The 25,113-nt window shown below is 53.3% G+C and overlaps 11 protein-coding genes across 11 annotated transcripts; 2 read left to right on the plus strand and 9 right to left on the minus strand.

Annotated features, from left to right (window-relative positions):
- Window positions 1–619: 619 nt before the first annotated feature.
- Window positions 620–2,332, minus strand: CLAFUR5_02428 (uncharacterized protein; the record flags this gene model as incomplete). Its single annotated transcript, XM_047901576.1, has 1 exon — window positions 620–2,332. One exon carries the CDS (start codon window positions 2,330–2,332, stop codon window positions 620–622), a length of 1,713 nt encoding a protein of 570 aa, XP_047758691.1.
- A 729-nt stretch (window positions 2,333–3,061) lies between these two features.
- Window positions 3,062–4,561, minus strand: CLAFUR5_02429 (uncharacterized protein; the record flags this gene model as incomplete). The annotated part of the gene is made up of 2 exons (XM_047901577.1): window positions 3,062–3,294; window positions 3,427–4,561. The coding sequence occupies 2 exons, from the start codon at window positions 4,559–4,561 to the stop codon at window positions 3,062–3,064; spliced, it is 1,368 nt and encodes a 455-aa protein (XP_047758692.1).
- A 1,046-nt stretch (window positions 4,562–5,607) lies between these two features.
- CLAFUR5_02430 (uncharacterized protein) lies at window positions 5,608–5,934 on the minus strand (the record flags this gene model as incomplete). The annotated part of the gene is made up of 1 exon (XM_047901578.1): window positions 5,608–5,934. One exon carries the CDS (start codon window positions 5,932–5,934, stop codon window positions 5,608–5,610), a length of 327 nt encoding a protein of 108 aa, XP_047757856.1.
- Window positions 5,935–6,045: 111 nt separating this feature from the next.
- Window positions 6,046–6,687, minus strand: CLAFUR5_02431 (uncharacterized protein; the record flags this gene model as incomplete). The annotated part of the gene is made up of 1 exon (XM_047901579.1): window positions 6,046–6,687. One exon carries the CDS (start codon window positions 6,685–6,687, stop codon window positions 6,046–6,048), a length of 642 nt encoding a protein of 213 aa, XP_047757855.1.
- A 60-nt stretch (window positions 6,688–6,747) lies between these two features.
- On the minus strand, window positions 6,748–7,194 carry CLAFUR5_02432 (uncharacterized protein; the record flags this gene model as incomplete). Its single annotated transcript, XM_047901580.1, has 1 exon — window positions 6,748–7,194. The coding sequence occupies one exon, from the start codon at window positions 7,192–7,194 to the stop codon at window positions 6,748–6,750; it is 447 nt and encodes a 148-aa protein (XP_047757858.1).
- Window positions 7,195–9,985: 2,791 nt separating this feature from the next.
- CLAFUR5_02433 (uncharacterized protein) lies at window positions 9,986–12,726 on the minus strand (the record flags this gene model as incomplete). Its single annotated transcript, XM_047901581.1, has 2 exons — window positions 9,986–10,656; window positions 10,710–12,726. 2 exons carry the CDS (start codon window positions 12,724–12,726, stop codon window positions 9,986–9,988), a joined length of 2,688 nt encoding a protein of 895 aa, XP_047757857.1.
- Window positions 12,727–16,003: 3,277 nt separating this feature from the next.
- CLAFUR5_02434 (uncharacterized protein) lies at window positions 16,004–16,591 on the minus strand (the record flags this gene model as incomplete). The annotated part of the gene is made up of 1 exon (XM_047901582.1): window positions 16,004–16,591. One exon carries the CDS (start codon window positions 16,589–16,591, stop codon window positions 16,004–16,006), a length of 588 nt encoding a protein of 195 aa, XP_047757852.1.
- A 234-nt stretch (window positions 16,592–16,825) lies between these two features.
- CLAFUR5_02435 (uncharacterized protein) lies at window positions 16,826–20,061 on the minus strand (the record flags this gene model as incomplete). Its single annotated transcript, XM_047901583.1, has 2 exons — window positions 16,826–18,690; window positions 19,596–20,061. The coding sequence occupies 2 exons, from the start codon at window positions 20,059–20,061 to the stop codon at window positions 16,826–16,828; spliced, it is 2,331 nt and encodes a 776-aa protein (XP_047757851.1).
- A 392-nt stretch (window positions 20,062–20,453) lies between these two features.
- CLAFUR5_02436 (uncharacterized protein) lies at window positions 20,454–21,601 on the plus strand (the record flags this gene model as incomplete). Its single annotated transcript, XM_047901584.1, has 2 exons — window positions 20,454–20,564; window positions 20,615–21,601. 2 exons carry the CDS (start codon window positions 20,454–20,456, stop codon window positions 21,599–21,601), a joined length of 1,098 nt encoding a protein of 365 aa, XP_047757854.1.
- Window positions 21,602–21,783: 182 nt separating this feature from the next.
- On the minus strand, window positions 21,784–22,833 carry CLAFUR5_02437 (uncharacterized protein; the record flags this gene model as incomplete). The annotated part of the gene is made up of 1 exon (XM_047901585.1): window positions 21,784–22,833. One exon carries the CDS (start codon window positions 22,831–22,833, stop codon window positions 21,784–21,786), a length of 1,050 nt encoding a protein of 349 aa, XP_047757853.1.
- Window positions 22,834–23,098: 265 nt separating this feature from the next.
- CLAFUR5_02438 (Cut9-interacting protein scn1) lies at window positions 23,099–24,335 on the plus strand (the record flags this gene model as incomplete). Its single annotated transcript, XM_047901586.1, has 2 exons — window positions 23,099–23,325; window positions 23,411–24,335. 2 exons carry the CDS (start codon window positions 23,099–23,101, stop codon window positions 24,333–24,335), a joined length of 1,152 nt encoding a protein of 383 aa, XP_047757850.1.
- Window positions 24,336–25,113: the final 778 nt, after the last annotated feature.

Consider the following 25,113-nt stretch of genomic DNA (forward strand, 5'->3'; position numbering starts at 1 on the left):
GGTGATGGGTGGTTGTTTGTTGGTATGGAGAAGTTCGGTGTCTCTGAGATAATGTGATGTAGATGACAGAAGAATAGAGAGGTCGATAGCCAGAAAAGAGTAATATAGGCACTGGGGGAATAACACAATCATGAATGCGTTTTAGTAGTGAAGGCCATCATACAACACATAGGCCATTCATCTTGACGTCCACTCATTTTGAAGTGGATGGAGCTTCCGCTCAAGCTCGAAGTCTCGTTGTTGCTTTAGAAAGTGATAAGCCATCGTACAGGAGGCGCAGAAAGTTGCTTTGCTACATGTGAGTGATACCAGGAACAGACGAGGACGCCGGTGCCCGAGAGCATCATTTTCATGGACAGCAAAGCTGTGAAGCAGGGAGTGATGAGCTTGAACTATGAGCAATGATATACGATCAGAGTACAGCTCAAATTCATTGGAAAGGCATGATGGATGTAGATGAGGCCTATGATATCGTGAAAAGCACAAAATGGTCCTTCAGAAAGCATTGTATTACGTCTATGTAGGTCCAGCCCACTCAACGATCTTGACATTCATCATAAAGTTACATCAAACGAAGCCACTATGGTGAGCACCGGGCGTCCACAGAAGCAGAAGTTACTCAAGCATCAAGCTCGAAGTCGGCGTCTTCATCATCCTCATCGTCCTTGTCCATCTTAGCACGCTTGTAGCGGGCCTTGGCGCGATCCTGCTCTGTGTCGTCAGCATCGTCCATTTCCTCATCTTCGGACTCATCAGCGGTGGCTCTATAGCTTGCGCGAGGCTTGGCACCGCGTGTGCTTCGTGTAGGTCGAGGTGTAGGAGCAGGAGTGGCCTCGCCATCATCGACCATGTCGTCGTCAGACATATCGGCTTCTGGCTCCTCATCTGCTGGCTCATCATACTTGACCGCCCTCTGACTCTTGCGAGGGAGAGAGGAGATCTTGACTTCCTTCGTCGACTTTCCACGAAGACCACTGGTTGTCTTGAGGTTGTGAGCCTTACGAGCGTCATCGAACTCGACCTTTGCTTTCTCGAAGCTCTGTCCAGGTTTCAGGGCACGTTTGATGGCCGGGAGGATACGTCCATTGTAGACGTTATTGTCGCTTGGGAGGGTCTCGAAGTTCCGCTCGCAGTAGGGATGGAGGAGGTCTCGGATTTCACGGTTGCTGCAAGCGATAGCGAAGAGGAGAAGTCGTTCTCCGGCGACCTCATCGGTTGTTATTGTTCCAGCCGCGAGCTCTTGCTCGACAGCGGTGAAGACTTCCGCAGGTGTCATGCCGTGATATGCAGAGACATCGATCCCGGAGTGAATCGGCTTCGCCCTGTTTCTGGGACCAGAGGATTGTGCTGGAGTGGTGTTCTGTGGCGCTGGAGCACGCTTTGGCTTCTTTGTTTTGCTTGGCTGCCTGATAGCTTGCTTTTCGTATTGGTCGACATACTGTCCGGCAGGACGTCCGAGGATGTCAAGCTCACGAGCCGGTCTTGGCGCGTCATGACCAAGGGAGATTGGCATCCAGGCCTCTTCGTAAGATGGAGCACCACCGAAGAAGCCATTGAAAGTAATGTTGCGGTAGAGAAAGACTGTCTCGTTCGCCCCCTCTTGGGTAGAGAAGACCTTTGCGTCAAGAACCTGCGTGCCCTCCATCTTTGTGAGAACGAGGACCTGGTAGCGCTTGCCAGTGTGTTGGAAGTATCTTGCGAAGACTTTGAGCATTACGAGAAGCTTGGCGATGTCGAAGTACTTACTGTCGTCCCGGATTTGAGAGAGGAATGGGGGGTAAGCAGTATCGAGCACCCTCATCTCCTCTGGAGAAAGCGCAAACTGATCAGGAGTGAGTCCGAGGGCCGCAGCTTCGGTTGCATCTTGAACTTCGAGAATACCGTTTGCGCGATAGTCTGGTACGACGCCTCTGATGTGTAGAGGGAGAAGCGCGCTCTCGACTATCATGTCGCCGTCAGAAGCACCTGTGAAGACTTTAAGATCATTCGAGATGGCCATAGCGAGGGTTTGGAGGGCTGTTGGTGTACCTTTCACTTGAGCAGCTGGTCCCTCAGAGCCAAAGAACCCATGCAAAGTCACCATTGCTTGGGGCTCTGTGTTGAGCGGTGGTTGTGTCATCCTGGCGACGTCGAGAGGCTGCCAGGGTGAGTTTGGTGGTACCGTCAGGGCATTGCTGTCGGCAATTTGCGTCGTTCTGTTCTCGTTGTCTACGTCCATGGCAGACGACACACAGTAGAGGCTGAGCATCGGTGCTACCGGAGCACGGGTTGCTGAGCCAAAGTGCACGTTTTTGAGGTCACCGGAGAGATCTGATGTCTGGTCGCGCTGCATGCTGTCGGAACTGTCGAGCTGCTGTTTGAAATTCGCGGGAATGGTTGCAACTCGGGTTGGATGACGGGTATGTAGGTGTTGGTGTGAGATCTCGTTAGGGTCGTGTGCAAAATCTGGGGAAAAGATCTGTTTTACCAAGAAGTTGAGATGTGTGGATATTTGACTCTCAACGAGTGAAGGGTTGTGACAAAGACGCACTAACACAAAGAACACAGCACCTTGTTCGCGGCAACTGTTCATTCATTTCATTCAATGGTAACAAAGACCAATCTTTCATGTCCTAGCATAAAGAAGGCCGTGCGCCATAACTTCAGTAGGACAATGTTGGAGGAAAAGGAGGAAGAGAGAAGGTCACGAACAAGTGCGCAATGGGTCGTTACATTGGACGTGGATACTACATGACCTTCGGCTATTGGAGCGAGCTATCTTGCTTCTTAGTCGAGGCCGAACCCGTATTACGTCTTATCCAATTCCGTCCTTGTAGACCTGCTTGTTCAGCTTCCTTGGAATCTAGAGTAGACACCAATGATAGGTCGTCGAGGGCAAATTATCACAGGTAGGGAGGAAGCAAGTTCGGGGCGCAGCAATGCACGTTCTGTTATCGTGCTGAGGTGGCGTTTGGTGCCTGTCGCAGTCAGTGTGTGACCACAACCCTTTCCTCCAGCGTATGTGAGAGCCACACGTCCAGCTAGGGCTTGCTGTGCCGGAGGTCTGCAGACTGTCGAAAGCTTATCTCTGACCAGTCCGGATCCTGTTGCCTCGACGAGCCTCATCGAACTCCTCCATGATCTTGCTGAGTGATTTGTCACCGCTCCTCGCGAGTGCCTGCATGTACTTCAAGATGCGTCCGTTGTAGAAAGTGTCTCGAGCAATGCCTATAAGCTTGGCGCATGCGATGTTGGTGTAACCCTTTGCGAGGGCAAAGGCGATCTCGCCGGTGACCTGGTCTGAGGTAATTGTTCCTGTCAGGATGAGATCGCGCACGTCAGAAGGCTCCAAATTCTGCCATCACTGCGGTGGCATGCCGATGTGCTGCAGCTTTCGTGGCGTAGTCGATGAAGTGTTGGCTCGCTTGACTCTCGAGCGGCGCTTACCTGATGGTACTGAGGATGTTGCGAATGGTCCAGTTGCGGTAGTGTCTGTGTAGGCATTGGCAAAGCCGTCCTCTTCGCTACCGCCTTCCAACTGCTGCACGTTATCCGAAGTATCGATGTCCTCGCTTGGCGGCCACAGCTCGAGCCCAAAGCAGTGAGTCGGTGCTTTCTTGTGCCTAGTGTACAGCTCGACGTAGTCTTCTTCGAACGGCGGGCGATAATAGTAGACCAAGAGACCGTAAGACACCAATGGCTTGATGCGGTGGTTGTCGCGGTTGTACTTCAAACCAGCAGCGTGCAGAAACTGCTTCGAATCCTCCTCGTTGGTCGACAGAACCAGCCCGCTCTTTCGGTCACTCCAGTCCGTACCAGGGAAATCACCGCTGGTTTGGAGTGGCACGACTGCCTCCTGTATTGCCTCTTGAAGTGTAGTTGCCGGACTGCCGAGGGTCCAGCCGCTGTCGACAACTTTGCGGAACACGCGCATCGCAGCAGCGCTGCCAGTCGGAGTGGAAGATAGTGCGGGCCGGGCAAGGTCGACGGTATCTGGAGTACTGCTTGTTGTCGGCTGTGTGCTGCCTGAGGGTTGAGTACTGTCATGCTCGTTCTCGGCGGTGTGATGCAGAATGTTCGTATTTGCCATGAACCGATCGATGGTAGGAAAGCCTGGGAAGATGGCTTGGTCGAAGTAGTCGTTCCGGGAAGCTGGCCAGTCGTCACCGCTGTGTAGCTGCTGGAGATTGGTGATACTGCTTTCAGACGCGCCGGCGGGAATGTTGAAACCAGACTCAAAGTCATTGAAGTTGAATGAGTCGGACGAGACGTCGTTGTAACGGCTTGAGGATGAGTCGAGTTTGAGTGTTTCGTCGAACGAGAATGGCTGCACATGCTGAGACATCAAGCGCATGTTCCATGTCTGAAGCCCCATCTCCTCCATCGGGGTGAGGTCTGGCTCAGCCGCACTCGGAAGCTGGCTGAATCGGTCTAGTTCTTTCTGGATATCCTCCGGAGTTGATGGTAAGGGGCGCGACATGTAGCTGTCGTCGAGAGTGAGAGGCGCGGATCTTCCTTGGTGTACCTCTTCGAGAGTGCTTTGCTGACCGAAGGCACTCTCGGTCATCCACTCGCCATCCATCGTGATCGCGTCGCTTTGTGCAGTATTAGTATGTCATATTCTGGCTTGCAAGAGGGCTGTCATACCTTGTGCCCGCAAGAGGCAACCAACAGGATTTGCGCAGTGGCGGTGGTATTTTGGTGGTCGAGGTTGCGCAGATGGATGTTGTGTTCAAGTAGGACTTCGAACATCACCATCGTGGTAGAAATAAGGATGAAGTCGCTTTACAGTGACAGGGATTATGGTTAGCGCCACTGGGAAGTCCGCTAATTGGCCAAAGCAGCTGCTCAATGCGGCAGGGACAACTCCAGAATACGGGGCCTTCACTTGAAATCTTCACGACAAGCATGATTGATGGCAGGGAAGAATATACGTTGCACAAGGTATAAATAGATGGGAAAGGTACGGATGGGTGTGTTGTTGCTGGTTGGCCGTCGATTTATTCGGTTGAGGTACACGCATGTCTCACTCCAAGCAGGGACGTCCCTTAATTCTCAGCCACTGCCGGCGAAGATATCCTGGAAGAATGGTGTTCTATGCCCTCTGTAACGTCATCCAAAGCCGCCAGGAATTTGGGGTTGGTTTCGATCAAGTGGCAGTGATGGCATTGAGGCATGATAGAAAGATGACGACCGTGCCTTGGCACAAACTGTCCTCTGGTTTGATGCACGAGATATCAAAAACGGGACTTGATATAGTCTCTGACCAGTATAGCACGGTCAGAGTAGTGGATGTACCCCGTGTAGGAGATTTCAGGAATATAAGCATGCGGCCTACTAAGCTATGTAGTTTCTGGCCCTAGACCCACTCGCTCATTCTTCACGCAGTACAATGCATATCATTCGATGTTAGAGAAGCCTATCTCAGGCCTGTCATCTTCGCTATAGTTCAGCTCAAGACCTTTGGCAGAGCCGTGACCTTAGCTCCGTGTATAATTCCTCTTTGCTTTTTGGAGGCCAGTACGAACCACGTATCTGCCCACTGCTGACCTATAGCAAGACTATCTCTAGTATCAATGCTGTGTTGGGACCATGAACATCCTATTGCTCTACCACTTCATCAAGCTATCACTTCTTCTTCCGCCCCTCGCTGACGGTCAGTCCGTTTGCAATTCTCTCGGCTTGAAGGGCATCGATTGCCGTCCTCAGTGGTCCTTGTGGGCTTCTATCCTTCGACCCAACCTTGCGAATCAGATGGTTCACAACACGCTGCCAAAAGTTGTTCGCATCGAACTCCTCGCCGGTCTGCTTTGAGATGGCGTCTGCACACTCCTCGCTCGTGCATTTCTTGCACATCTCGTACGCGTACTCCCCTGCGACGTCCTTTGCTGTCACCATACCTTCTTCGACCATATAGAGCAGGTCGTGTGGCTCGAGACCTTGCCAAGCACTCATGTCGACGCCGATGTGGCGAAGGTTACGACTGCTTCCTCTAGAACGCCGGCGGGGCGCTGCAACTTTGGCAGCTCCCGTAGTTTGTGGAGCCGGCGCTTGAGATGTGGTGGGTCAAGTGTGCAGCGGAGCTGTCAAAGTGGATGAGTGTGACATTTGGATCGATGGCTGTTGCAAAACCGGCGCGTCGCTGGTCGACGGCATAGGCGACATAGTGGAGGACAATCCAGCTCTGCTTGTGGTAGCGTCGGTATCGAGTGAGATTCCTATGCCCATGATGCCCAGATCAGCTGCAGAGGCCACCATTGGAGTACTGGCATCGGAGTGGATGAGTGTTATGTGCTCGACGGTAGTCGCGTGAGGAGTGGTGCGACGGTAGGTGCCCAAGGAGTAGCTGACCTTATGGTCAGCATAACCGAAAGAATGGTTCTGATGGTGTGCGGCTGATTTCAAGAAGCGTAGAATGCCTTCTGGATATGACGAGATGTCGTCGGTCGTGATGTCGATAACGTCCCGGCCAGGAAATGCTCCGATTCGCTGCAATGGCTCGACTGCGGCGTGGACTTGCTCAACGATGAGACGATCTGTGTAGTCGACGACTCTGCCTTCCGCGCAAACTCTCTTAAGCTCGTCCCATACTGCGTCTTCTGTTGTAGCATGGTAGAGGGTATCGTTGCGCGTGAGTGCTGGGGCTTGTGTCTCCACACTATGCTCTAGAGCGGGAGGCACGGAGAGTGACGGTGCAGCACCGTTCATGACTCTCCGTCTCTTGGTAGTGGAGCGCTGATCTCCTTCATACAGAGCGGCACCATGGTTTCACTCTCGGGCGCGTTTCCGAGTGGTCTGATCTGTTGGGTATGTGTCCAAGCCCCCATTGACCTGAATGCGCTCCCCACAGATCCCTCGAGATTCTGTCGTGAAGTCTCTGAGGTGCGGATGAATGCCATTGATGTTGTCAGTATCTTCACTGGTGTGGAGGAGCTGTGAGTTCTCGGCGTAGTTCTCGTCGAGGTAAGTACTTGTCCAATCGCCTTGGTCGAGGTGTCCAACTTCGTGAGCGTCTGAAGTTGGCATGATGTCGTGCTCATCGACAGTGCGGCGCAAGTGACCAGTACTTGATGCGCCACTGGTGGCACGCTGTGCGCTGATGTTTGTGCTGACCTGAGCCACTTGTTCCTGTACTGGTGAGTTTTGCGCGTCGAACATCAACTTGAAGTCATCGCGGAGTGCCTGCAAGAGGGCGGATGGGAGGAAGGCCGGCATGCTGCTCAATGGCAGCGTGATGGAGCCCGAAAGGGGGCTAAGGGGATCACTGTTGTCGCCGATGGTCGCTGCTGTCGCGGGCACTTTCAGTGGTGGTAATGATCGAGACCGGTGTCGCGTCGTGCTTTAAAGTGTCACGTCTGAGCCTCTGATAGATCTCGTCGAAGTTTGATTAAAGCTTCATCGTCGCTTCGCGTAGTGTTTCGCTAGGCTGCAGCCTTGATCCCTGTCAAAGCCTAAATTCTCGCCTCAGGCGGCTAGGGACAAGAATGATTGGCTGAGCGGCCACAATGAGATTGTTCTCGACGACGAGAACAATGAAAGATGAGATCATCACGCATCAGAGAGTGGTAGGGGAGGCCACACTGCATCTCACACTGTGGGCCTTCGCGTATACTTGCCGGTTGCCATTGTGTAAGTGGTGGAACGTGCTGGCATATGATCTTGGCCCAAGGTCCGCGAGCATATATGTAGCACATAGCCCCTTCGGCCGTGTTTGCTTGAAGACAGATGTAGTCATATGATGTAAGCTCCTAGCTTCTCCTGTATGTCTCAAACAGCATCATAACCGCAATGGGTTTGGTCCAGCCCTTGTCGACTTCTTGACGAAGGCCCGGAGCAGATTCTACGGCTGCAGAAAGCGCGAAGATATCTTGATCCTGACTGATTTCGCACATTCGGTACTTTCATCTTGAGGTAGGATGCTTTCTCTGTCGCTAGAAGCCCATCATGCCTCGACGCTGGCCTGGCTCCATGTGGCAGAACTCCATCTACGTCTGCCCTAACCCTGTCGTCATACAGTATACCTTGGAAGTATTTTGAACTGGAGGGTAGCGTGCAGGAATGCCGCAACAGATCCCGGCCCGGTCGGACCTAGCCTCCGTCAGCACAAGAGCAGCGCTGACGCCCTGAGCGGTGGATGTACCAAGATGCTTCAATGTCCGGTAAGGGGGACTGATAGTAAAACACTGCTTGTATGTTGTCTCATAAGAATGCTACGCTATGTTCCATACGATGTTTCTTTCGAGCATCTATGCCAACAATGCTTTCGATCATGCACGCGCTCTCAAAGCGGTCTCCTTGCTACTAGTATCCTTCTTATGCTTTACTTACGTCTGTGAATACAACAGTCCCCAGTGGGCCACCATGTCAGCTCATCCACACCATCTTACTGCCTTCGATACCATCTATCTGCGTAAGACATGTGTTTCCAGCTTCTCTTCCTTGACGACTGATGATTGGAGAACTCGAGGCTTGTACGAACCGTGCGATGCGTCAAGCTTCTCTCGCCTTGCTTCTGCTTGATGTCATATTGTAACTCTCTTTCGCTGATGATCATCCTGGTACATCCCCAGCACGACATACCTTGGGCCTCGACAAATGTTCCAGAGTGAAAATTTATTGGTTTCAGAGGCGTCTGGTCGCAGCTTTAGACGTTGGGCGACTCGCACGTCGGCTCACTCGATGCCTTGATAGCCTGTCATTCAGCTAAAGGCAGGGGATGGTGGAAAGAGATCTCCTCCAAAGCTAGACAGTTGACTCGCCATCAACTCGGGCCTTCCAGCCATGAGAACGCAGAGCTTGTTTTCGGCGACCAGCTATCATGATCTCTCAAGAGACCATGATATCCGGGCGCACTGAAGTATCGGCGGTTTGCGTGTCAACCCTTCTCTTTGTATTGAGCCCAAGGACTTCACTCTGGTATCATCTCTGTGTTCTGCTGTTAAGAGCCTGCGCCGTGGTCCTCAGCCATTGTGATGGCGCCGTGTACTTGTGCCGATGGAGATCCTGCAGCGAGAGGTGCGTTCGAGACTTCCCTCGCGATGAGGTGCTGAGTGGTCATGGTGTAGTCGTGTGGGAAGATGGCAGAATGCGAGACCAGTGCTGCTATCGGACTCATGGAGTCGACGAATGGACTTAAACCTTGCACGTTGGTTCTCCCCATCACGTCATTCCATCAATATGTCGAGTTGTCGCATCAACTATGATTTCCTACTCGATGACATCTCCACCACGGCCGAATAGAAAGAGTGCATAACTACGTATAGTCACTGCTGTGACAGACTATTGTTTCTTCTGCTAAACGAACGCCTTCTCAGAGGAAGAGCAAATGCAGCAACAAACCTTTTGGTAAGTGAGTGGCTCACGCAGCATGTGGTCTTGGCCGCGGCTATCGCCCACCACGATCCCCGCTCGGAGTTCTGTATGGCTACACACAGCCTCATCCACGCATCACATATGCGAAAATCATACTTTTCTTTCAGACTGTCTACCAACGCTGTTTGCTGGCCCTCGCGCGGCTCCGGCAGGATAGTGTAGCGGGGTGAAGGGCGTCGCCGACGTGCAGAGTTCCGTGCGTATCAGCCAACATGACTTGACCAAAATGAAGTTACAGAGACGAACATAGACATGACAGTGACTATGCGTCGTTGTCTTGCCATGTTTGAACATTGTTGTACTTCTAGTTACCTTAGACAGGGCGAGTTCGTGGACATGTGCCACAAAAGTCCGATAGTAAAGCGAAACAAAGGGAAGGATGAGGTGAAGCAATCGGAAGACTTGATTCGGCAGCGAATTATCATTTTGGCAAGGGTCATGAAGCAGACATCGTGCGTGGAGGATACAGCGAAAGTCAGCAAGGAAAAAGTGTGAGTACTGTTTGCACTGCCATGGGCTTGTAACCAATGCCTCCTGTAGTATGATTCCGCGCGGAGATGTTGCGCACAAATAATCCATCATTACTGTTGACATGAACCCCAATTTCCTGTTCCATCTGTCTCCCGTGAGACTATCACTCCTCTTCCTGGTCCCCTTTCTGTTCCTGATCTTCGTCGTCGTTGTCTTCTACCGACTCCATCATGCGGAGGTGAGCGGAGCGGCGCAATGGTGGTGCAAGGGTTGTGGACCCGTTGTCAGTATCAGCACGCTTTCGCTTGCCATCTGCGTTGTTGTTGACCTGGGACTTTGTTGGCGCTGGGCTGATGGCATTGCGGCCGCCGTTGATGATCGGCATGGTGTAAGTATGAAGACCAGTCTGCAGATTGGTACTATGACCGTGACCTTGCACAATCTTCGACGGGTGGGTTGCGGTACCTGGAGTCAGGGTAGGTGTGTTGCTGCTGGGCGGTCCTGGTACCAACATCAACCCAAGGAAAGCTGCAGCTGCTTCAGCTTCCTCGACCGGAGTGTATTTAGCAGATTCGGCTGCCAGCTCAGTATTGTCGAGATACTCGCCAGACAGCTCGTAGATTGCAAGCGGGCGAATGCCAGCGGGAGGGCTACCAGATCTCCGCAAACGTCGTAATCGCTCCGCTCTGCGCTTCTCCTGGTGCTCCTTCGAAACCGGATCAAAGTTCTTGCCTAAAGCCTTAGCTCGTGCTCTCAATGCTTTCTTGAGGCGAGCGTTGTAGAATGAGTTGCCGGGCTGATCGAAAAGCTCCCCACACTCATTGTTGCCGTAGCCTTCCGAGAGATGGTGACGATCTCATCAGAGACATCGAGCTCGCTGATGTCACCTAGTTGGATGTGAGCATAGAGAATTCTAGCTTCCACATTGCGGACGTTGGTGGCACCATGGTGATTGAGAGGGGTTGACTGCCAGCGCCACCGATTGCCCTTGCTCAGCCAGCCCCAGTAACCCGATCGGCCTTGTAATGGTGGAGGAGCTAAAGGTCGATCAACAGGGACGGACCGTGCACGGGCTGATGGGCGCGAGGGGACAGCTGTCGGAGCAGCCACAAGTGAGCGAGCGGGCGGCAATGGTGGTGGTATTGGTATAGCCCAGAATGAGCTGGCGCTTGCCGCAGCCGTTGAAGAAGAAGCAGAAGCGACTGCTGGAGCCTGTGTTGGAACGGCGGAGTCGTGCAAAAGGCTTTGCGGCTTGGTCGTTGTCACCGTGACGGTGTTCTGTACTCCGGATTGGTTGGAAGCAGGTGTTGGTGGAATTGTCTGAGATGTAGTGCCTGGCTGTACATCCAAATTCTGTCTCATCGGAATGCCTGACACGTCTTGACTACCATCAGGAGCCGGCAAGTTGCTAGTTGCCTGCCGCTGCGTCGAATTTACCATGCTCTGCTCGGAGGGTAGCATTGAGTGCTGATGCTGTGAGTGCATCCTAGGCTGTTCGGCTAGCTGGCTAGGTCGTGTGTGGTATGGTCTCCACTGCTCGGAGTATGTCCCGTTCATGTCGTACACGACCTCGCGGTGGAGGCAAAGAGTGACGGTCGGGTTGTCCGATGCTGCGTACACCTCCATGTTCCCGAATTGTGTAGCAAAGTCGGTGGTGATCAGAAGCTGCAGGCCAACACCATCTTCCCGGTAGAGTGCACTCAGTAGCTTGCAGATTGTGAACGCGAAGTTAGGGTGGTTCAGCTCAGATCTATCGCCCTTGAATTCTGGCTGCCCGGAGCTGGCAGGGAGTGTCGCAAGTATCCATCGAACATCGTCCTGTGGCACACCAATGGCGGCGAGGAAGTCTGAATTTAGGACATCCCCGGGCGAGTCGGGTAGCCAATCAAGGTCTGGTAGCACGATACGATGCTGTAGGTCGTGCAGAGTGTTAGTGAGTGCACCTAGAACGTCCAAGGTCCCGGCCTCTGGCGTCATCAGTCCATCGGTGTTGATCACGCTCTGTAGTACGGCGAGTGACTGTGCCGTGGCTTGTACTCCGAAGACTTGTTGGAAGTTGCCTTGCAGACCGCGTACGCCTACGGTGATGATAGCGTCCCCCGAACTGTTCCGCTGGGTCTGCATGTAGTGACTTTCAGGACCAGAGGAGTGGTGGTACTGGAAAGGGTTCATACTGCTGGGGGAAAGGCCATGAGTACCTTGCGTGCCGCTGTTGCAGTGCGTGGCGAGCAGTGCTGGGTCAATGTTCATGGAGTTGTGTGCTTCTATTGTTGATGTCCCAGAAAGGTGGTGCTCCTCTCCAGTGACCGTGTCTGATGAGAATAGCGATGGTGGTGAGAAATGATCTAGGCTCTGAAAGACTGAGGATCTCTGCACCGCGCCCTGTGCAGTTGCTTGTTGCTCATGCGTAACATCTGAGCCTCCACGAATTGACAGCAGTTGTGCTAGTGTGTCGGTCATGCTGTCGAGGTGTGAGTTGGGCTGCATGCTAGTACGGGCGCTGGAGCGGGGATCCATAACAGGTGCAGCTGCGTGCGGTGTGAAGTTGTTGATCGGGATGTGTAAGCCGGTGTGATCGGTGGACGTATTCCCACTCGTCGCGTTCGGAGGTGTTGGTACGCGCACGCGCCTCGAGGTAGTGTATCGTCCACCGTGAGTAGTAATCGCGTTTGACGGGGGTATCGGCGGGGACATGGTCGAGAATAGTGCGACAGGAGTGTCGATGATAGGGAGATTGCCTACGATGGTGCTGCGTGGAGCACGACCAATGATGGCAATGGCCTCGTTGTGCTCATTGCCGTCATAGAGGGTGGTGTCGTCGAATAAGGCATCCACTCTCGTGTTGTTCATCAACGGAGGCTGGGGAGCGGGCGACTGCATGTTATAGGTGTCGTTGGCGCTCATCTTGCGAGCGACGGAAGATGAGCACAATAGAAGTGTCGCGTTGGTAGGTGAGCGGTGAGGTCGCGGCTGCATGGCAGGTCAGCATATAGATCTCGCCAGGATACAGCACGAGAACAGTCTTACAATCTCAACTGGTTGGCGACGAAGGGGCAAAGAAGTGAGAAAGAGACGGTACTACCGACGGCGTCGATGTTTGTTAGTTGGTGGTGGTGGTGGTGGTGGTGGTGGTGTAGACAGCAGGAGAGCGCGGTCGCGGGGTGTTTAAGTTGACGAATGCTGATGCTTGGTGAGATCGTCCGCTGCTGTGACGTGGCGTCGTTGATCAGGAGATGCGCGACCGATAAGATCACGCGTCGAGGAGCATGTGGTTGTTTTTGACTGGCAGCCTGAAACACTAGCGCCGCCGTGCCGTCGAGATTGTGCAAGGCTGCATGAAGCAGGGATCTGGACTTAGCGTTTCAGAGCAAACAAATGAGAGGCACGGTCTCCTTTGTGCTGCGCCACAATGACATTGTGCAAGTTCCTCCCCAGATAGAGTCCCAGCCGTGAAACACGGCAAGATCTATTGAACCTCACACCAAGGCGGAGAGAGAGAGCGTGGCGCACCGGGACTGCAGCAATACATAGTCGTGCTGTTAGCCATAGCGTATATACCGATCCAGCAAGGTCTTTCAGCGATCGTACAGTCAAGAAGTATGCCATTACCTAGATGAGCATTGTACCGCGTTTTCACTTGGGTCTCTGATGCTCGCTCGCAGATACTAGACAAAGACAGCTTCTGATCTGCCAATGCCATGAGCCGCGTATCAGGGACGTTGTATACGTTGTGCCGAAGAAGTAGCACTGTCGTACTGTACCTGGTCGGAAAGGAAATGGCCGAGATAAGAACTGGAGGTACTTCTAGTGGTCTGCGACATGCATGACGCTGAATCCGTGCCATCATTGCTGCCACAGTGCCAGAAGCCCTTCCACATACGAGCTTTGATGATCAACCGCATAAGCCACGCATCTTAGCCTTCAGCACCATCGTCATCCTCACGCCCTATCACAAAGTCCATTCCCGCATTTTCCTCGGTCCTATCTTTCCTGCGTGCTCTGCAAGTGAACTGTTTTTGAAAGCCAGCCAGTTGTGGGGGAAGCGACAAACAATCGGTTTCCCGGTTGTGGCACCAAGGTGGAAGATACGCTGCTGCAAGAGTGCACTTAACACCGACTCAGATGTGCTCTAATACGTGCTTTGAGTAGCCTAATCAACGTTTGATTGCAACGTAAGACATCCGGTGTGCTTCATCGTGGCTCACTTGGGCTCAGAGACTATTTCCAGCTTGAGGGAATTTCGTCATCCACTTGGTTTTGCTTCCTGTGACCGGTCATGGCTCCGTCCTCCCCGCGAAAAGCGTCGAGCTCAATGCTGATCTCTTGCAACGACAAACCCCGACCTGACCACTTCGGTGGTCAAGGTCGCTTCTGACGGGAGGTCATGGTTCTGTAAGAGTACAGAAGCAATCTGCAGAACTTCCCTCCAGTCTTGCACTTCCGTGCCAGTGGTGCCGTCTCGAAGAGCCAAAGGTGGCATGACCTTCGATTTTAGCATCATCAATGACTCCAGCTACATGTGGGCCCGTGCCGATCTACAGTCGTGTGAACTCGCTGCTGCCGACTATCTCTTGTAGTGCTGAAACGAGCACTTCTGGATCAATGTAGACTATGTCAACTCGTGGGCACCCCTTGGCCAGCTGCTGATGCTGCAGAGTATCCGAAGGTAGCGCTACAACCTCTGAAGGCGCCGCAAATCAAGTCTTGCGGGTCAAAGCAAGTTTCGAAACGTCTACTGATGGCACATCGGCCTCGTATGGAGGCGTGATATGACCAGTGGCGCTTGATACCAACGCTATTGGTATCAGTTTAGTACTTACTCTTCAATCTATGAGCTCTCTTTCGTGCTCGGAAGTGCGTGCACTGACCCTCTTCAACAGCTTAGCGTGGTAGTTATTGCTCGCAGTGATTGGCAGATGTGGTTCGCTTGCCGTAACCTCGGTAGGAGAACGCCGCATTCGAGTCCAGGTTGTTGTCACATCACTCTTTCCAGAGCACATCTTTGGGCATTACCACATGTGCGGTTACACCATGGTAAGAAGGCGTGAGTTTCAGCAATCCCGCGGTCTGGTATGCTAGAGCGAACGAACGGGGTCGTCTGAAAGACAACATAATGTCCCTCATACCTTGTGTCACAGAATTCGCTAGCCCGCGCTTCTTCCAGTGCGGTGGAGATTCAACCTTCCCGCCATAGTTCACTATACTTTAAAAGTCCCCAGGCACCCCACCCGCCATAAAGAACAGCTGCGAGTCGCCAAATGTCTGAAGATAAGTCCTTATACACAAGAAACATCTCTGTGAAGTAGGCTAACAGTGCTACCAACCGCGGTGAGTGAGTGACCTTCGGAGCATGTGATCTTGGCTGCGTACATCACTGGCACACTGCACCAAAGGCAGTTTCTGCGAGGGTATACCACAGTTGCAAGTATCACGTCCGCTACAGAAAAGAGTACATTCAGGGGAATGCAGCACTGTGCATCTGTGCCAGATTGCTACCGTGCCTTGGAAAGCATCAGATTCATGTCACTGCAGCAATACAGCAGACGCTGCAGACCACGATGCATATCTCTGCACGTCAGTGAATGTCGTCTAGTGTGAGTAGGATTGAGTGACCGTACATGACTTCTGATTCCAGTCCATGTACCATTGATGTTAACAAATAGGGAAGTGGATATCATGTCTCGTAGCTGCACCAACCATTGATTGCAGTTCTTCTTCGAGAGCTCGGGGCTCTTGTCGCATTCTGAGCAAACTACAACATAGGTGTACCATTCTACATAGGTCTGAGAAACAGTCAGTGTGTGTAACAGGTGATGTTAGCAGTGTCACATGCGCCGTAATGGTAGAAAGAACAGACATAACCAAGATTGATGCGAAGACCTTTCTCACCGATGGAAATGTGAGCAGTCAGCGCTTCTCCATGCAAGGACGGACAGCAAGGGGTGATGTTGGACTGTGTTCGTCATTTGTGCAGAGTCGAGATCAGACTATTCTCCATCCAGCCGTCCTAGAATACGAAATCCTCGAGGCGTACCACTTCTCTTCCTGAAGCTCTTCAAGCATGAGGAAATCTATTGTGCGACTCCTATGCCGAGCAACATATGCTGGTTCGTGAGACTCCCATCTCAGCCTACTGCCCTTCCCGACCAACGTCGTACTTCTTCTCACTCTTCTTATTCTCCTACTGCCTATTCCGTATGCGCTTTGAGCGACGTGTATCCGGCTGATCCTCCTCCTCGGCTTCGCCAGTCCCGGTCATGACCACTTCGTCATCTGCAAGCGCAACTGGAAGAGATGTAGCTACATTTGAGTCAGTCACAATCCTCTGATTTGATGCCTGCTCCTGGTTGCTGAGCTCACTGGCCATAGTGTCGCTGTATGTACCACCAGTAGATGATGCAACAGCACTTCGAGAGAATGCAGTTCCAGGAGCTGCCACATCGGCGTTGGGTGAGGCGGTCGGACTAGGGCCCTTGTTGTTCATCGCTGTGCGGTACGCTTTCCGATCCCGCTGGAACTGCTTGAGAAGGGACTTGTATTCAACGCCGGTGTTCTGTGCGCGTGTTGTCAACGCCGGTGTCAGGCGGCCCTTCACAAAGCTGTTGCCGTCCAGGCCGATAGCTGCGCCGCATTCGTTGTTGATGTAGCTCAGCGCTGCCAGTATGGCAAGCTCGGCGCAGAACTGGTAATATTTGATGTCGCCCTTTTTGACGGCATCCATCACCTCTTCCGGGGTGGTAAAGCTGTGCAGTACGCCGGATCGAGGCATTTGCCCAGGCTGGAAGAAGATCTTGCCGGACTAAGAATTTTTCCGGAAGCAGCCAGCGCCTTTTGCCTTCGGCGTCTTCGTAGCCTTCGTCGCGCGAGTGTTCTTCGTACCAGGTCCCGTAGTAATCGACGTTGATGCGTCTTGCTGGGGCGGCATGCCGTCCGTGTGAACAGATGATGATTGACGCTGCGTGGGCATGCCAAATGTGTTGTTGAGATCCATTCCAGACATCTCCTAAAGCGAATGCATTTCCGCTGGGCCTTGTGCGGGCATGCCAAAGGCATCAGGAGCATTCGTCGCAAGGATGCCATCGAGTGGATCAACATCTTCCTCTGCAAGCTGGGAAACGCCATTGCATAGCTTCGGCGAGCAAAGTCGATACGGCTTCCACGATTCAGAGCCATCAGACCTAAACGCTCGGTGAAGGCATACCGTGCGGGTGGCTCGAGGGGATGCCGAGAATAGCTGAACCTGTACTGGTAGGCCGAGGCGCTCAGTTGTGATCAGCAGCTGATAGCTGAATCCCCGGGCTTGGTTCTTCTTGCTCAGCGATTTGCAGATTCGAAAAGCAGAGCTTGCATGATTGTGGCCAGATATCTTTCCTGCAAATGTCGGCTCACCGGCATCGCGATGAAGCGGCTCGTTGATGTGATGAACCTCGTCGAAAGATAGACCTGCTTGGGTGAGCGTCTCAGGGAGCAAGGCGTCGTCCATGTCGGTCCAAAGTTGATCCAGAGGCGGCAATTTGCCCAGCTGAACCATGTTCTCTAGTGTGGTAGTGAGAGCATTGGGCACGCTCTTGTCAGCGTTTCTTGCTACCATCAGTCCGTCTTGGGTGACCGTGCTCTGAAGCCATGAGATTGCCTCGCGGCTGCCTTGGACCATAGTCTGCTCTTCAATATCACCGTAGACGCCGCGCAAACTCATGATAGCTTGTTTAGGTCTTCGAGTGCGTTTACCGGGCGGATGGCTGCTGCTTCCTAATCTTATAAGATTGACTTGCTCACTCGGTGGTAGGGAGGTGTGTTGAGAGCTTCTTGTGGTGTGAAATGGTTGATCTGCGCGTGTGTTATGGTCCCTGGTGAAATGCGAGTCTTGTGCGCTTGTACCTGCACCCTCAGTCTGCTCGATGATCCCCTGCGCTTGACACGCAGTATCTTGATGAGTGTAATCATTATGCTTGTTGACGTCGGTGAGCTGATGTGAACCATACAGATTCTCGTTCGTGTTTCCTCCCTTGCATACGTTTTCTGGAAAGTAGTTGGTGTGAAAAGGTTGGTCTGACTGTGTAGCGCGTGGCTCAAGGTTCCTGCCGCATTGGAGGGAGGGTGCGTCCAACTGAACAGGAAGTTGCGGATGAGGCGAAGTATTCCGCAGATGACGTGCATCTGGAGGAGGATACGCGCCCTGGGGCTGATACGCCGGTGTACGAACGTCTGGATCTGGCTGGAAGACCGACGGCGAACTTGGTCGGAAAGAGGATGCCTGAGGTGCTTCTTCTGCTGACGAAGGAAGGACGTCTGGTCTCGGACCCTCCGGTGGCGATCCATAGTACATAGACCCTGGGCCGAGGAGAAGACGTAGCATGTCCTCACCTGTCGGTATTTCCGACATTGGTGTGGACTGCTGATCAATCTTGACCGCGTCGCGACCAGCAGCGGCGTCAACGGAAGACATGTTGGCGTGGCTGACGTCTGATGCTGGGGTTTGGGCGCGCCTACCATTATCCCGCAAACGCTGCTGGCGGCCCGTCAACATTGGTGTAGACTGTGTATAAGGAGGCTCCATCGTGGGCAGCATAGCCTGTGGTGGAGACTGCATGGTCACGCCGTAAGGAGGCGGTCCAGATTGCTGGAGTTCAGGACGTCGTGGATCATGGCGGCTGGTGTAGAAGTCCGATGGATGTGGTAGAGCAGGCGGAGACATGTTGGTGGATGCGGTAGGAGTAGGCTCGAACGGGAAGAAGTGGTTGTCGTCGATTGGAAAGCCGTTTCTACTGCCGAAAGGGTCGCGCGACTCCATACCAAATGGCTGATGATCGTTCTCGTCGAGGAGAGAATATTGGTGGCACGACGCGGCGTCGCAGTTATCGCAGAGGTCTGTCTTTGATGTCAGCGTCTCCTTGTTGCTGGGCTCTGTCGTGACGGATACTTACAATCTTAGAGCAGTGGTGATGGATCGCGAACGGAGATCGCGGTCGCACCGTGTGTGTGTTGTCGACGTTTGAAAGTGGTGAGTAAGAGAGTTCGCAGCTGTGATGGTCGTCGGTGATGTCAAGAAAAGAAATCAATGTGACTCCGGGCCGAGTAGCGTGTGGTTGTTTTCGATCTTCTTGTAGAGGCAGCCTGAAACGCTAGCGCCGCCGTGCCGTGAAAGTCCCGTAAGGCTGCCCTGCATGAAGCCATGAAATCCTCACAGCATGGTGCTATAGCCAGTCGCCATAGGATATATAATTCTCCAGGAGAGTTGCTTCGTGAGGGTAGCGGTTGGGGCTGCATCGGTGGGTAGGCGGTATGTGGTACTTTTCACCTCATGGCCTTATGCTTGCTGAGGCATTCCGGACAAAGGTTATCTGGAATGGAGCATTGTCTGCGATGTAAGACAGGGATATTATACGACTTAGCATAGCTCTCCTGTATCTATACCAATATCAGAGGGGAGGGGATGAACCGCAACGAATCTAATTGAACAGGTCTATCATAGGCTGCGAGGACGTTACGTCGCCACTTGTATTGCTGCTACAAAACCAAACACCTTCTCCTACGATAGTCATAGCCGACCATACACTGTGCGGCTTGGATTCCAACTCGAGTAGCTACTCCGTTCCACTTCCCAATGCCACGCTCGACACCACATCACTCTTTCAGCCCGGAGCGCCATTCCCCACTACCTCACAACCTCAACTCCTCCATCCCCTCCAACCCATCTTCCCTCCCATCCAACACCACCAACCTCGGCGTCCTCGGACAGCGACCGCTAGCCCTGTCATACAGTCCCGGCTTACGTCCACCCTCCACCAAATAAGTCCTCTCGTGCCTGAAGTTCCCTTTGTGGAAGACAGGAGGAGGCACCAAGCCCGTCCTCGGTCGCCCGATGTGATCGGTAGTGCGATTCTGCGCGAGAGTCCTACGTGCTAGGTCGGGATCGCTCTTCGAGTCGGCTGGAGTGATGACGATGGGGACTTGGCTGGAATTGGTGTTGGCGGATACACGGCTGTAGTCGCCGTATGGATTCGGATTCGGAGTGGAGGGGCGAGGGGCGTGTGTTGCTGTGTCGGAGTGTTCTCTTGGTGTCTTTGCGGTTGTTGCTGTGGACAATGGTTGTAGACGAGCATCAGTGCCTTCGTTATCTGTTGCCGATGTATTGGACGAATCTCGCTTGACCAACGCCACGGCGATGAGGATGGCGGCACCAGCGAGAAAAGCCTTGAAGCCTGCTGGACAAGCTGCAGTCATGTCGTCGGAAGCCATGTCGTATTCCGAGTTGTTCATGCCATATCCAGGTTGCGCAAGAATGACAAGATGCCCCAGGTCGATGAACTCAAAATCTGCTGCCGAGCGTCAGAACAGCTCGATGTGTCGGCAACGCGAGATCTACGCGAAGCATTCACTCACCTTCTGCGTAGCTCAAAGCTTGATTGTGAATGTCATGCAACGCATGACTGTTTTGACGCGAGTGTCGGGTTCAATCTTCCGATTACCTGCCCAACTTTGTTTTCCTTCCTAGTTGGAGTAGCACTTCGACGTCCAGACTTTGAGGACCACCACATCAGATCAGTCCCATCGCATTTGCACTTCTGCATTACCCACTTGTTGACTACACCACTCGTCGCACCGTTGCGAAGACATTCCAGCTAGTAAGAATGTCGTCCCCCGTTGCGCCCACCCACCCCGACTATTCCCTCGACGACGACTCGGACTTCAGCGAGCCTGAGGGAGAACCCTACGCACCTCGAAAGCCCAGCACTAGAACAGTAAGTTCCTTCTCCATTCATCTGCATCCCGCACTACTGACGCTCTCCAGATCCGCCGCAGATTCCGCCACGTCAAGAATGAAGGGCCCTCCATAACACTTACCACTCCCGCCTCTCACGGTAATCCTGCTATCACGGAGCATGAGAAGACACTCAGTCAGAAGATCGCAGAGCCTGGCAAGCTGAACCCCGGCACATGGCGACAGGCAATGTCGCAACACCGGAGGGAGTGCCGAGCGCGCGACAAAGAGGAGGGGCGCGGTAAATACGCACCACCAAGTCCAGGCGACCCTGATGACTGGACGGAGAAGAAGTCGAAACATGGTATGGTGTACTACATCAACCTCTCAGCCGGGACGTCGACATGGGAGAGGCCTGAAGGATACCTCAATCCGAACGAGCGTTTCAAAATGGGTATGGGTATTGATGACGTGAGGGCGGAGCTGAGGAGGAAGAGACTAGCCTTTGAGGCGACTTTGACTTCCCCCGAAGATGAGTTGAGGAGGATGTTCCAGACGATGTCGATTCAGGATAATGAGCCTCGTGATCAGGCAAAGGTCCAACGTGCAGAAGTTCCGCAGAGCGCGAGCGCTAATGAAAGGCCTCGGAGTAGAAGCGGGATCCCCAAGCCGAGGTACTATGCCAAGCTGCAAGCACAGGAAGTTCACACCAGGGAGAATGTGGAGGATACGCAGACTATGGCCGCAGCCCCGCACCAGAAGGAGACGCCAGCAGAGTCTGTTCCGAACAAGGCACCTGAAGAACGGTCGTTTGACTTGGCGTACAGGCCAAAGGCTTGCAAGGCGCAAAAAGCCGACCATGGTGACAAGAGTGGCGCAGGAGACGCAAAGCTGCAAGACATGGTGGAGGCTTCGTTGTCGGCGGCTTCCGACGCAGTCGATGCGAGGGCTCGGGTCGAAGATCTTTCCAGGAAGACCCTCGACGGCATTGAGGCAGCAGGCCGTCAGGTGTCGAAGCCTCGTGGACTGAATGCGAAGGCTAGGACATGGGCCAATGTTGCCGGCGGCAGGCAGTAGAAAGACATGCAATGGCGAGAAGGATTTCCCACTGGCAGGCCTACTAGGGTGGAAAGCGAGACTGGGGGCAAGGATGATTTGGCAAGCATGATTACTGTTGTTCCCGATTCTGCAAACCCCTAGCTGAATCTCTGCCGTGCTGTATTCCCATCAAGTACTGTCCATGTCTACACATAATCACATTAGCGTACAGTTTCAGATCTCATGATATCTCTCAAAGCTTTCAAACCATCTTCGTCAGTGGGAGGACTGCCGACTGGTGTTCCTTCATCTCCCACTGGTCTGCCTTCCGGTACAATGCCCAAGCTGGTGGGGCTGAGATTTGCACTTCTCCGGTGGACTGACGATCTTCTAGATCGAGGTTGTCGATCGTTTAGAGATACCTGACTGCTACTTTCATGTAGTGTCGGAGTGGTGCTACCACCTGCACTGAACGATGTAGAGCTACCACTTCCGAAATCGGAAATGCCCTCACGGCTTGGTGTTTGAGGGCCGTATGGTGTGTGGACCTCTTGCCGTGAGGGTTGATTGTTGCTCATGCTGCGTGGTCGCATTTCGTTTTGGAAGCCGGAGTACTCAGATGTGATTGGTGCACGAGATGCACTCCTGGACATCATCGGTGAGACATCTTGACTCCCAGATCGGCTCCGTGTGGGCGTCTGCTGAGTAGGTGACTGAGTGTAAGACGAGAGTGGTCCTGAGAAGGCCGGGGTGTGTCTCGCCATGTATAGTGCTTCGCTATCCTCATTCGGTCCTGCCCATCCACCCATGTCTCCAAAGTCGCGATCCTGGTCGGAAGCAAGGCTGGCGATGGTACCGCTTCTGCTGAGTGTCCCACTTGCAGGTGTGGCGATTGATGTGCTTGTAACGCTGTCCATTCTGCCGTGTGATTGACGGCGGCTTCGAGGCTTTGCATACGGTCGCGAAGCTGTGTCCAGGCTATCGTTACGTATTGATTGCCTTCTTCTGTACTCCCGCCTATCGATCTTACTCGAGGGCGGCCACAGCTGAGGATCCCAGATGCCGTGTCGCAACGCCAAGAAGATCTCGGTGATGATGAACATGGCTGTCCGGAATGATATCCATAGTGTGACTGACCAGACTCCCACGATGCTGAACGTGGTGATGATGATCAATATTAGTAATGCTGCGACTGCGAGTGTCATGCCGACGAAAGCATAGATGAGGTACTCAGCGATACCTTCGGCCACGCCTCCGAGTCGAATAGGCATGACTGATGATAGTGCGAGATGTTTCGAATGTTGATGTCAACATCCTGATGACGGACGATGCAGAAACAGCAGGATGTCGCTGCAATGTGATGAGATGTCAGGAGAGATGGTCATGTCGATGTTGGTGGGAAAGTGCGGTTCAAGAATGGGGGGGACTCGGGGAAAGCATCTTGGCAGCTCCACGTCTATTTCGACCTCACCTGCTGTATCATATCGTCAACAATTCACCTACATCCACCTCATTTCCATCATATCCGTCGTCACAATGCCCGACAGTGCGCAAGAGGAGCCTATGCCATGGCACCTCGGCGTCTTCGACGCACATTGCCACCCAACCGACACCCTGTCTAGCCTCCAGTCCATACCGACCATGCGAGCGAAAGTCCTCACCGTAATGGCCACCCGAGCCCAAGATCAGGAGCTCGTCGCCCAAGCAGCCGACGACATGGGCCTGACTGAAGCTGAAGTCAACGATTCCACGATGAACTGGAGGTATGTCGAATCGCCACAGGGTATGGAGTGGAAGTCATTCACCGTGGTATGCGAGCCACGTATACTGAGGTGAACACTCTTCTAGCGCCACGCACAAAGTCTTGCCAGCCTTTGGATGGCATCCTTGGTTCTCGCATCAGATGTTTGACGAGGCTGAGTATAATGGAGCTACGAAACTGAACGCCGAGCAAAAGGCCAAGCATTATCGAGGTGCTCTGACTCCGAAGCCCGAAGACGATGCGTTCGTGCAGAGTCTGCCAGATCCGAAGCCTTTTGGGGAGTGTATTGGACAGACTCGTGATTACCTGAAGAAATACCCACTGGCGTTGATCGGAGAAGTGGGTCTGGACAAGGCCTTCCGTATACCAGAAGCCTGGCTTCCGGAACAGACTGAAGCACGGAATGATGGCTTGACACCTGGAGGTCGAGAAGGAAGGAGGTTGAGTCCGTACAGAGTTGACATGGAACATCAGAAGAAGGTGCTTCTAGCACAACTTGCTCTTGCCGGAGAGATGCAGCGTGCGTGCTCAGTCCACGGTGTCCAGGCCCATGGTATCGTGCATGATACCGTGGCTCAGACATGGAAAGGCCATGAGAGACTTTCCAAGAAAGAAAGACGCAAAGTCGCTGCCAATGCCGAGCCAGAAGAAGAAGACCAATCAGGACCCAAGCCATACCCGCCCAGGATATGCTTGCATTCATTCTCGGGTCCAGCGGAGACTGTCAAGCAGTACATTGCACCTTCGGTCCCGTGTGAGGTGTTCTTCAGCTTTAGTACTACCATCAACTCCTGGGCTGAAGACGGGAATGGCAAAGTCGAAGCTGCTGTCAAGGCTGTGCCGGACGATCGTGTCCTCATCGAGAGTGACTTGCATACGGCTGGAGATCGCATGGACCAGTACCTGGAAGAAGTTGTCAGAAAGATCTGCCAAGTCAAGAGATGGAGTCTGGAAGACGGTGTGCGGCAACTCGCGAGGAACTGGAAGAAGTTTGCGCTCGGAAAAGAGTGAAGGTAAGTTCGCAAGATGGTGACGGGGTGCACTTGTTGTCGTGTCCATAGGCTGGCACAAAGCTGACGGTCGATAGGACTATGGCACTATCGGAGCCAAGTTGATATCCCCTCGTCGATCTGCCTGCCAGTAGGATAATGCTGACAGTGTGATGCCTGTCGTGCTGGTGACGAATTCTCTACCGTAGTATCAGGTGGCCGGCACGTTGGTGCATGCCCGTCGACGCCGCTGTTCGTCCCGTCGTCTACGGTGCTGATTAGCCGCTATGGATGACGGACGATCCGAGTGGCATCGTCCTGGTGACCGCCGTCGATACCTACGCTTCCTCACTGCATGTGGTATGGTGATGTCGTTCATCGTCGCGGATCTAGCGAAAGATGGTAACTGTCGCCGGATGGGGATAGGCTGCCCTCGACGACAACAGTAGCCTTGTATCGAGACTATCAAAGAGCTCTTTGTAGGTCAGCACCCAGCAAACATGCTACTACGATCGCATACTGTGCTGATAAGGAGTGGCAGATCATGAATCAACGTCAAACCTTCTCCTTCTCCAACTCAATTAACCTCACACAAACAGTATACCCTTTCCAGCCACAGCACCAACGACTGCTGGCACCAATGCTGTCGCGTGGCTGCGCCTCACCGTCGTTTGTCGGCGTCGGCGGCCGCTCCCTTCCGCGCATGGGTTTTTTGACGGGGCACGCTAAGAACAATGGCCTTGTCGCGAGAGCCAATGATTTCGTTTGGCTTCTATTGTCACCCCAGAAACGCTGCCTTC

The sequence above is a fragment of the Fulvia fulva genome, chromosome 2 (assembly GCF_020509005.1).
Source record: "Fulvia fulva chromosome 2, complete sequence".
Taxonomy (NCBI): domain Eukaryota; kingdom Fungi; phylum Ascomycota; class Dothideomycetes; order Mycosphaerellales; family Mycosphaerellaceae; genus Fulvia; species Fulvia fulva.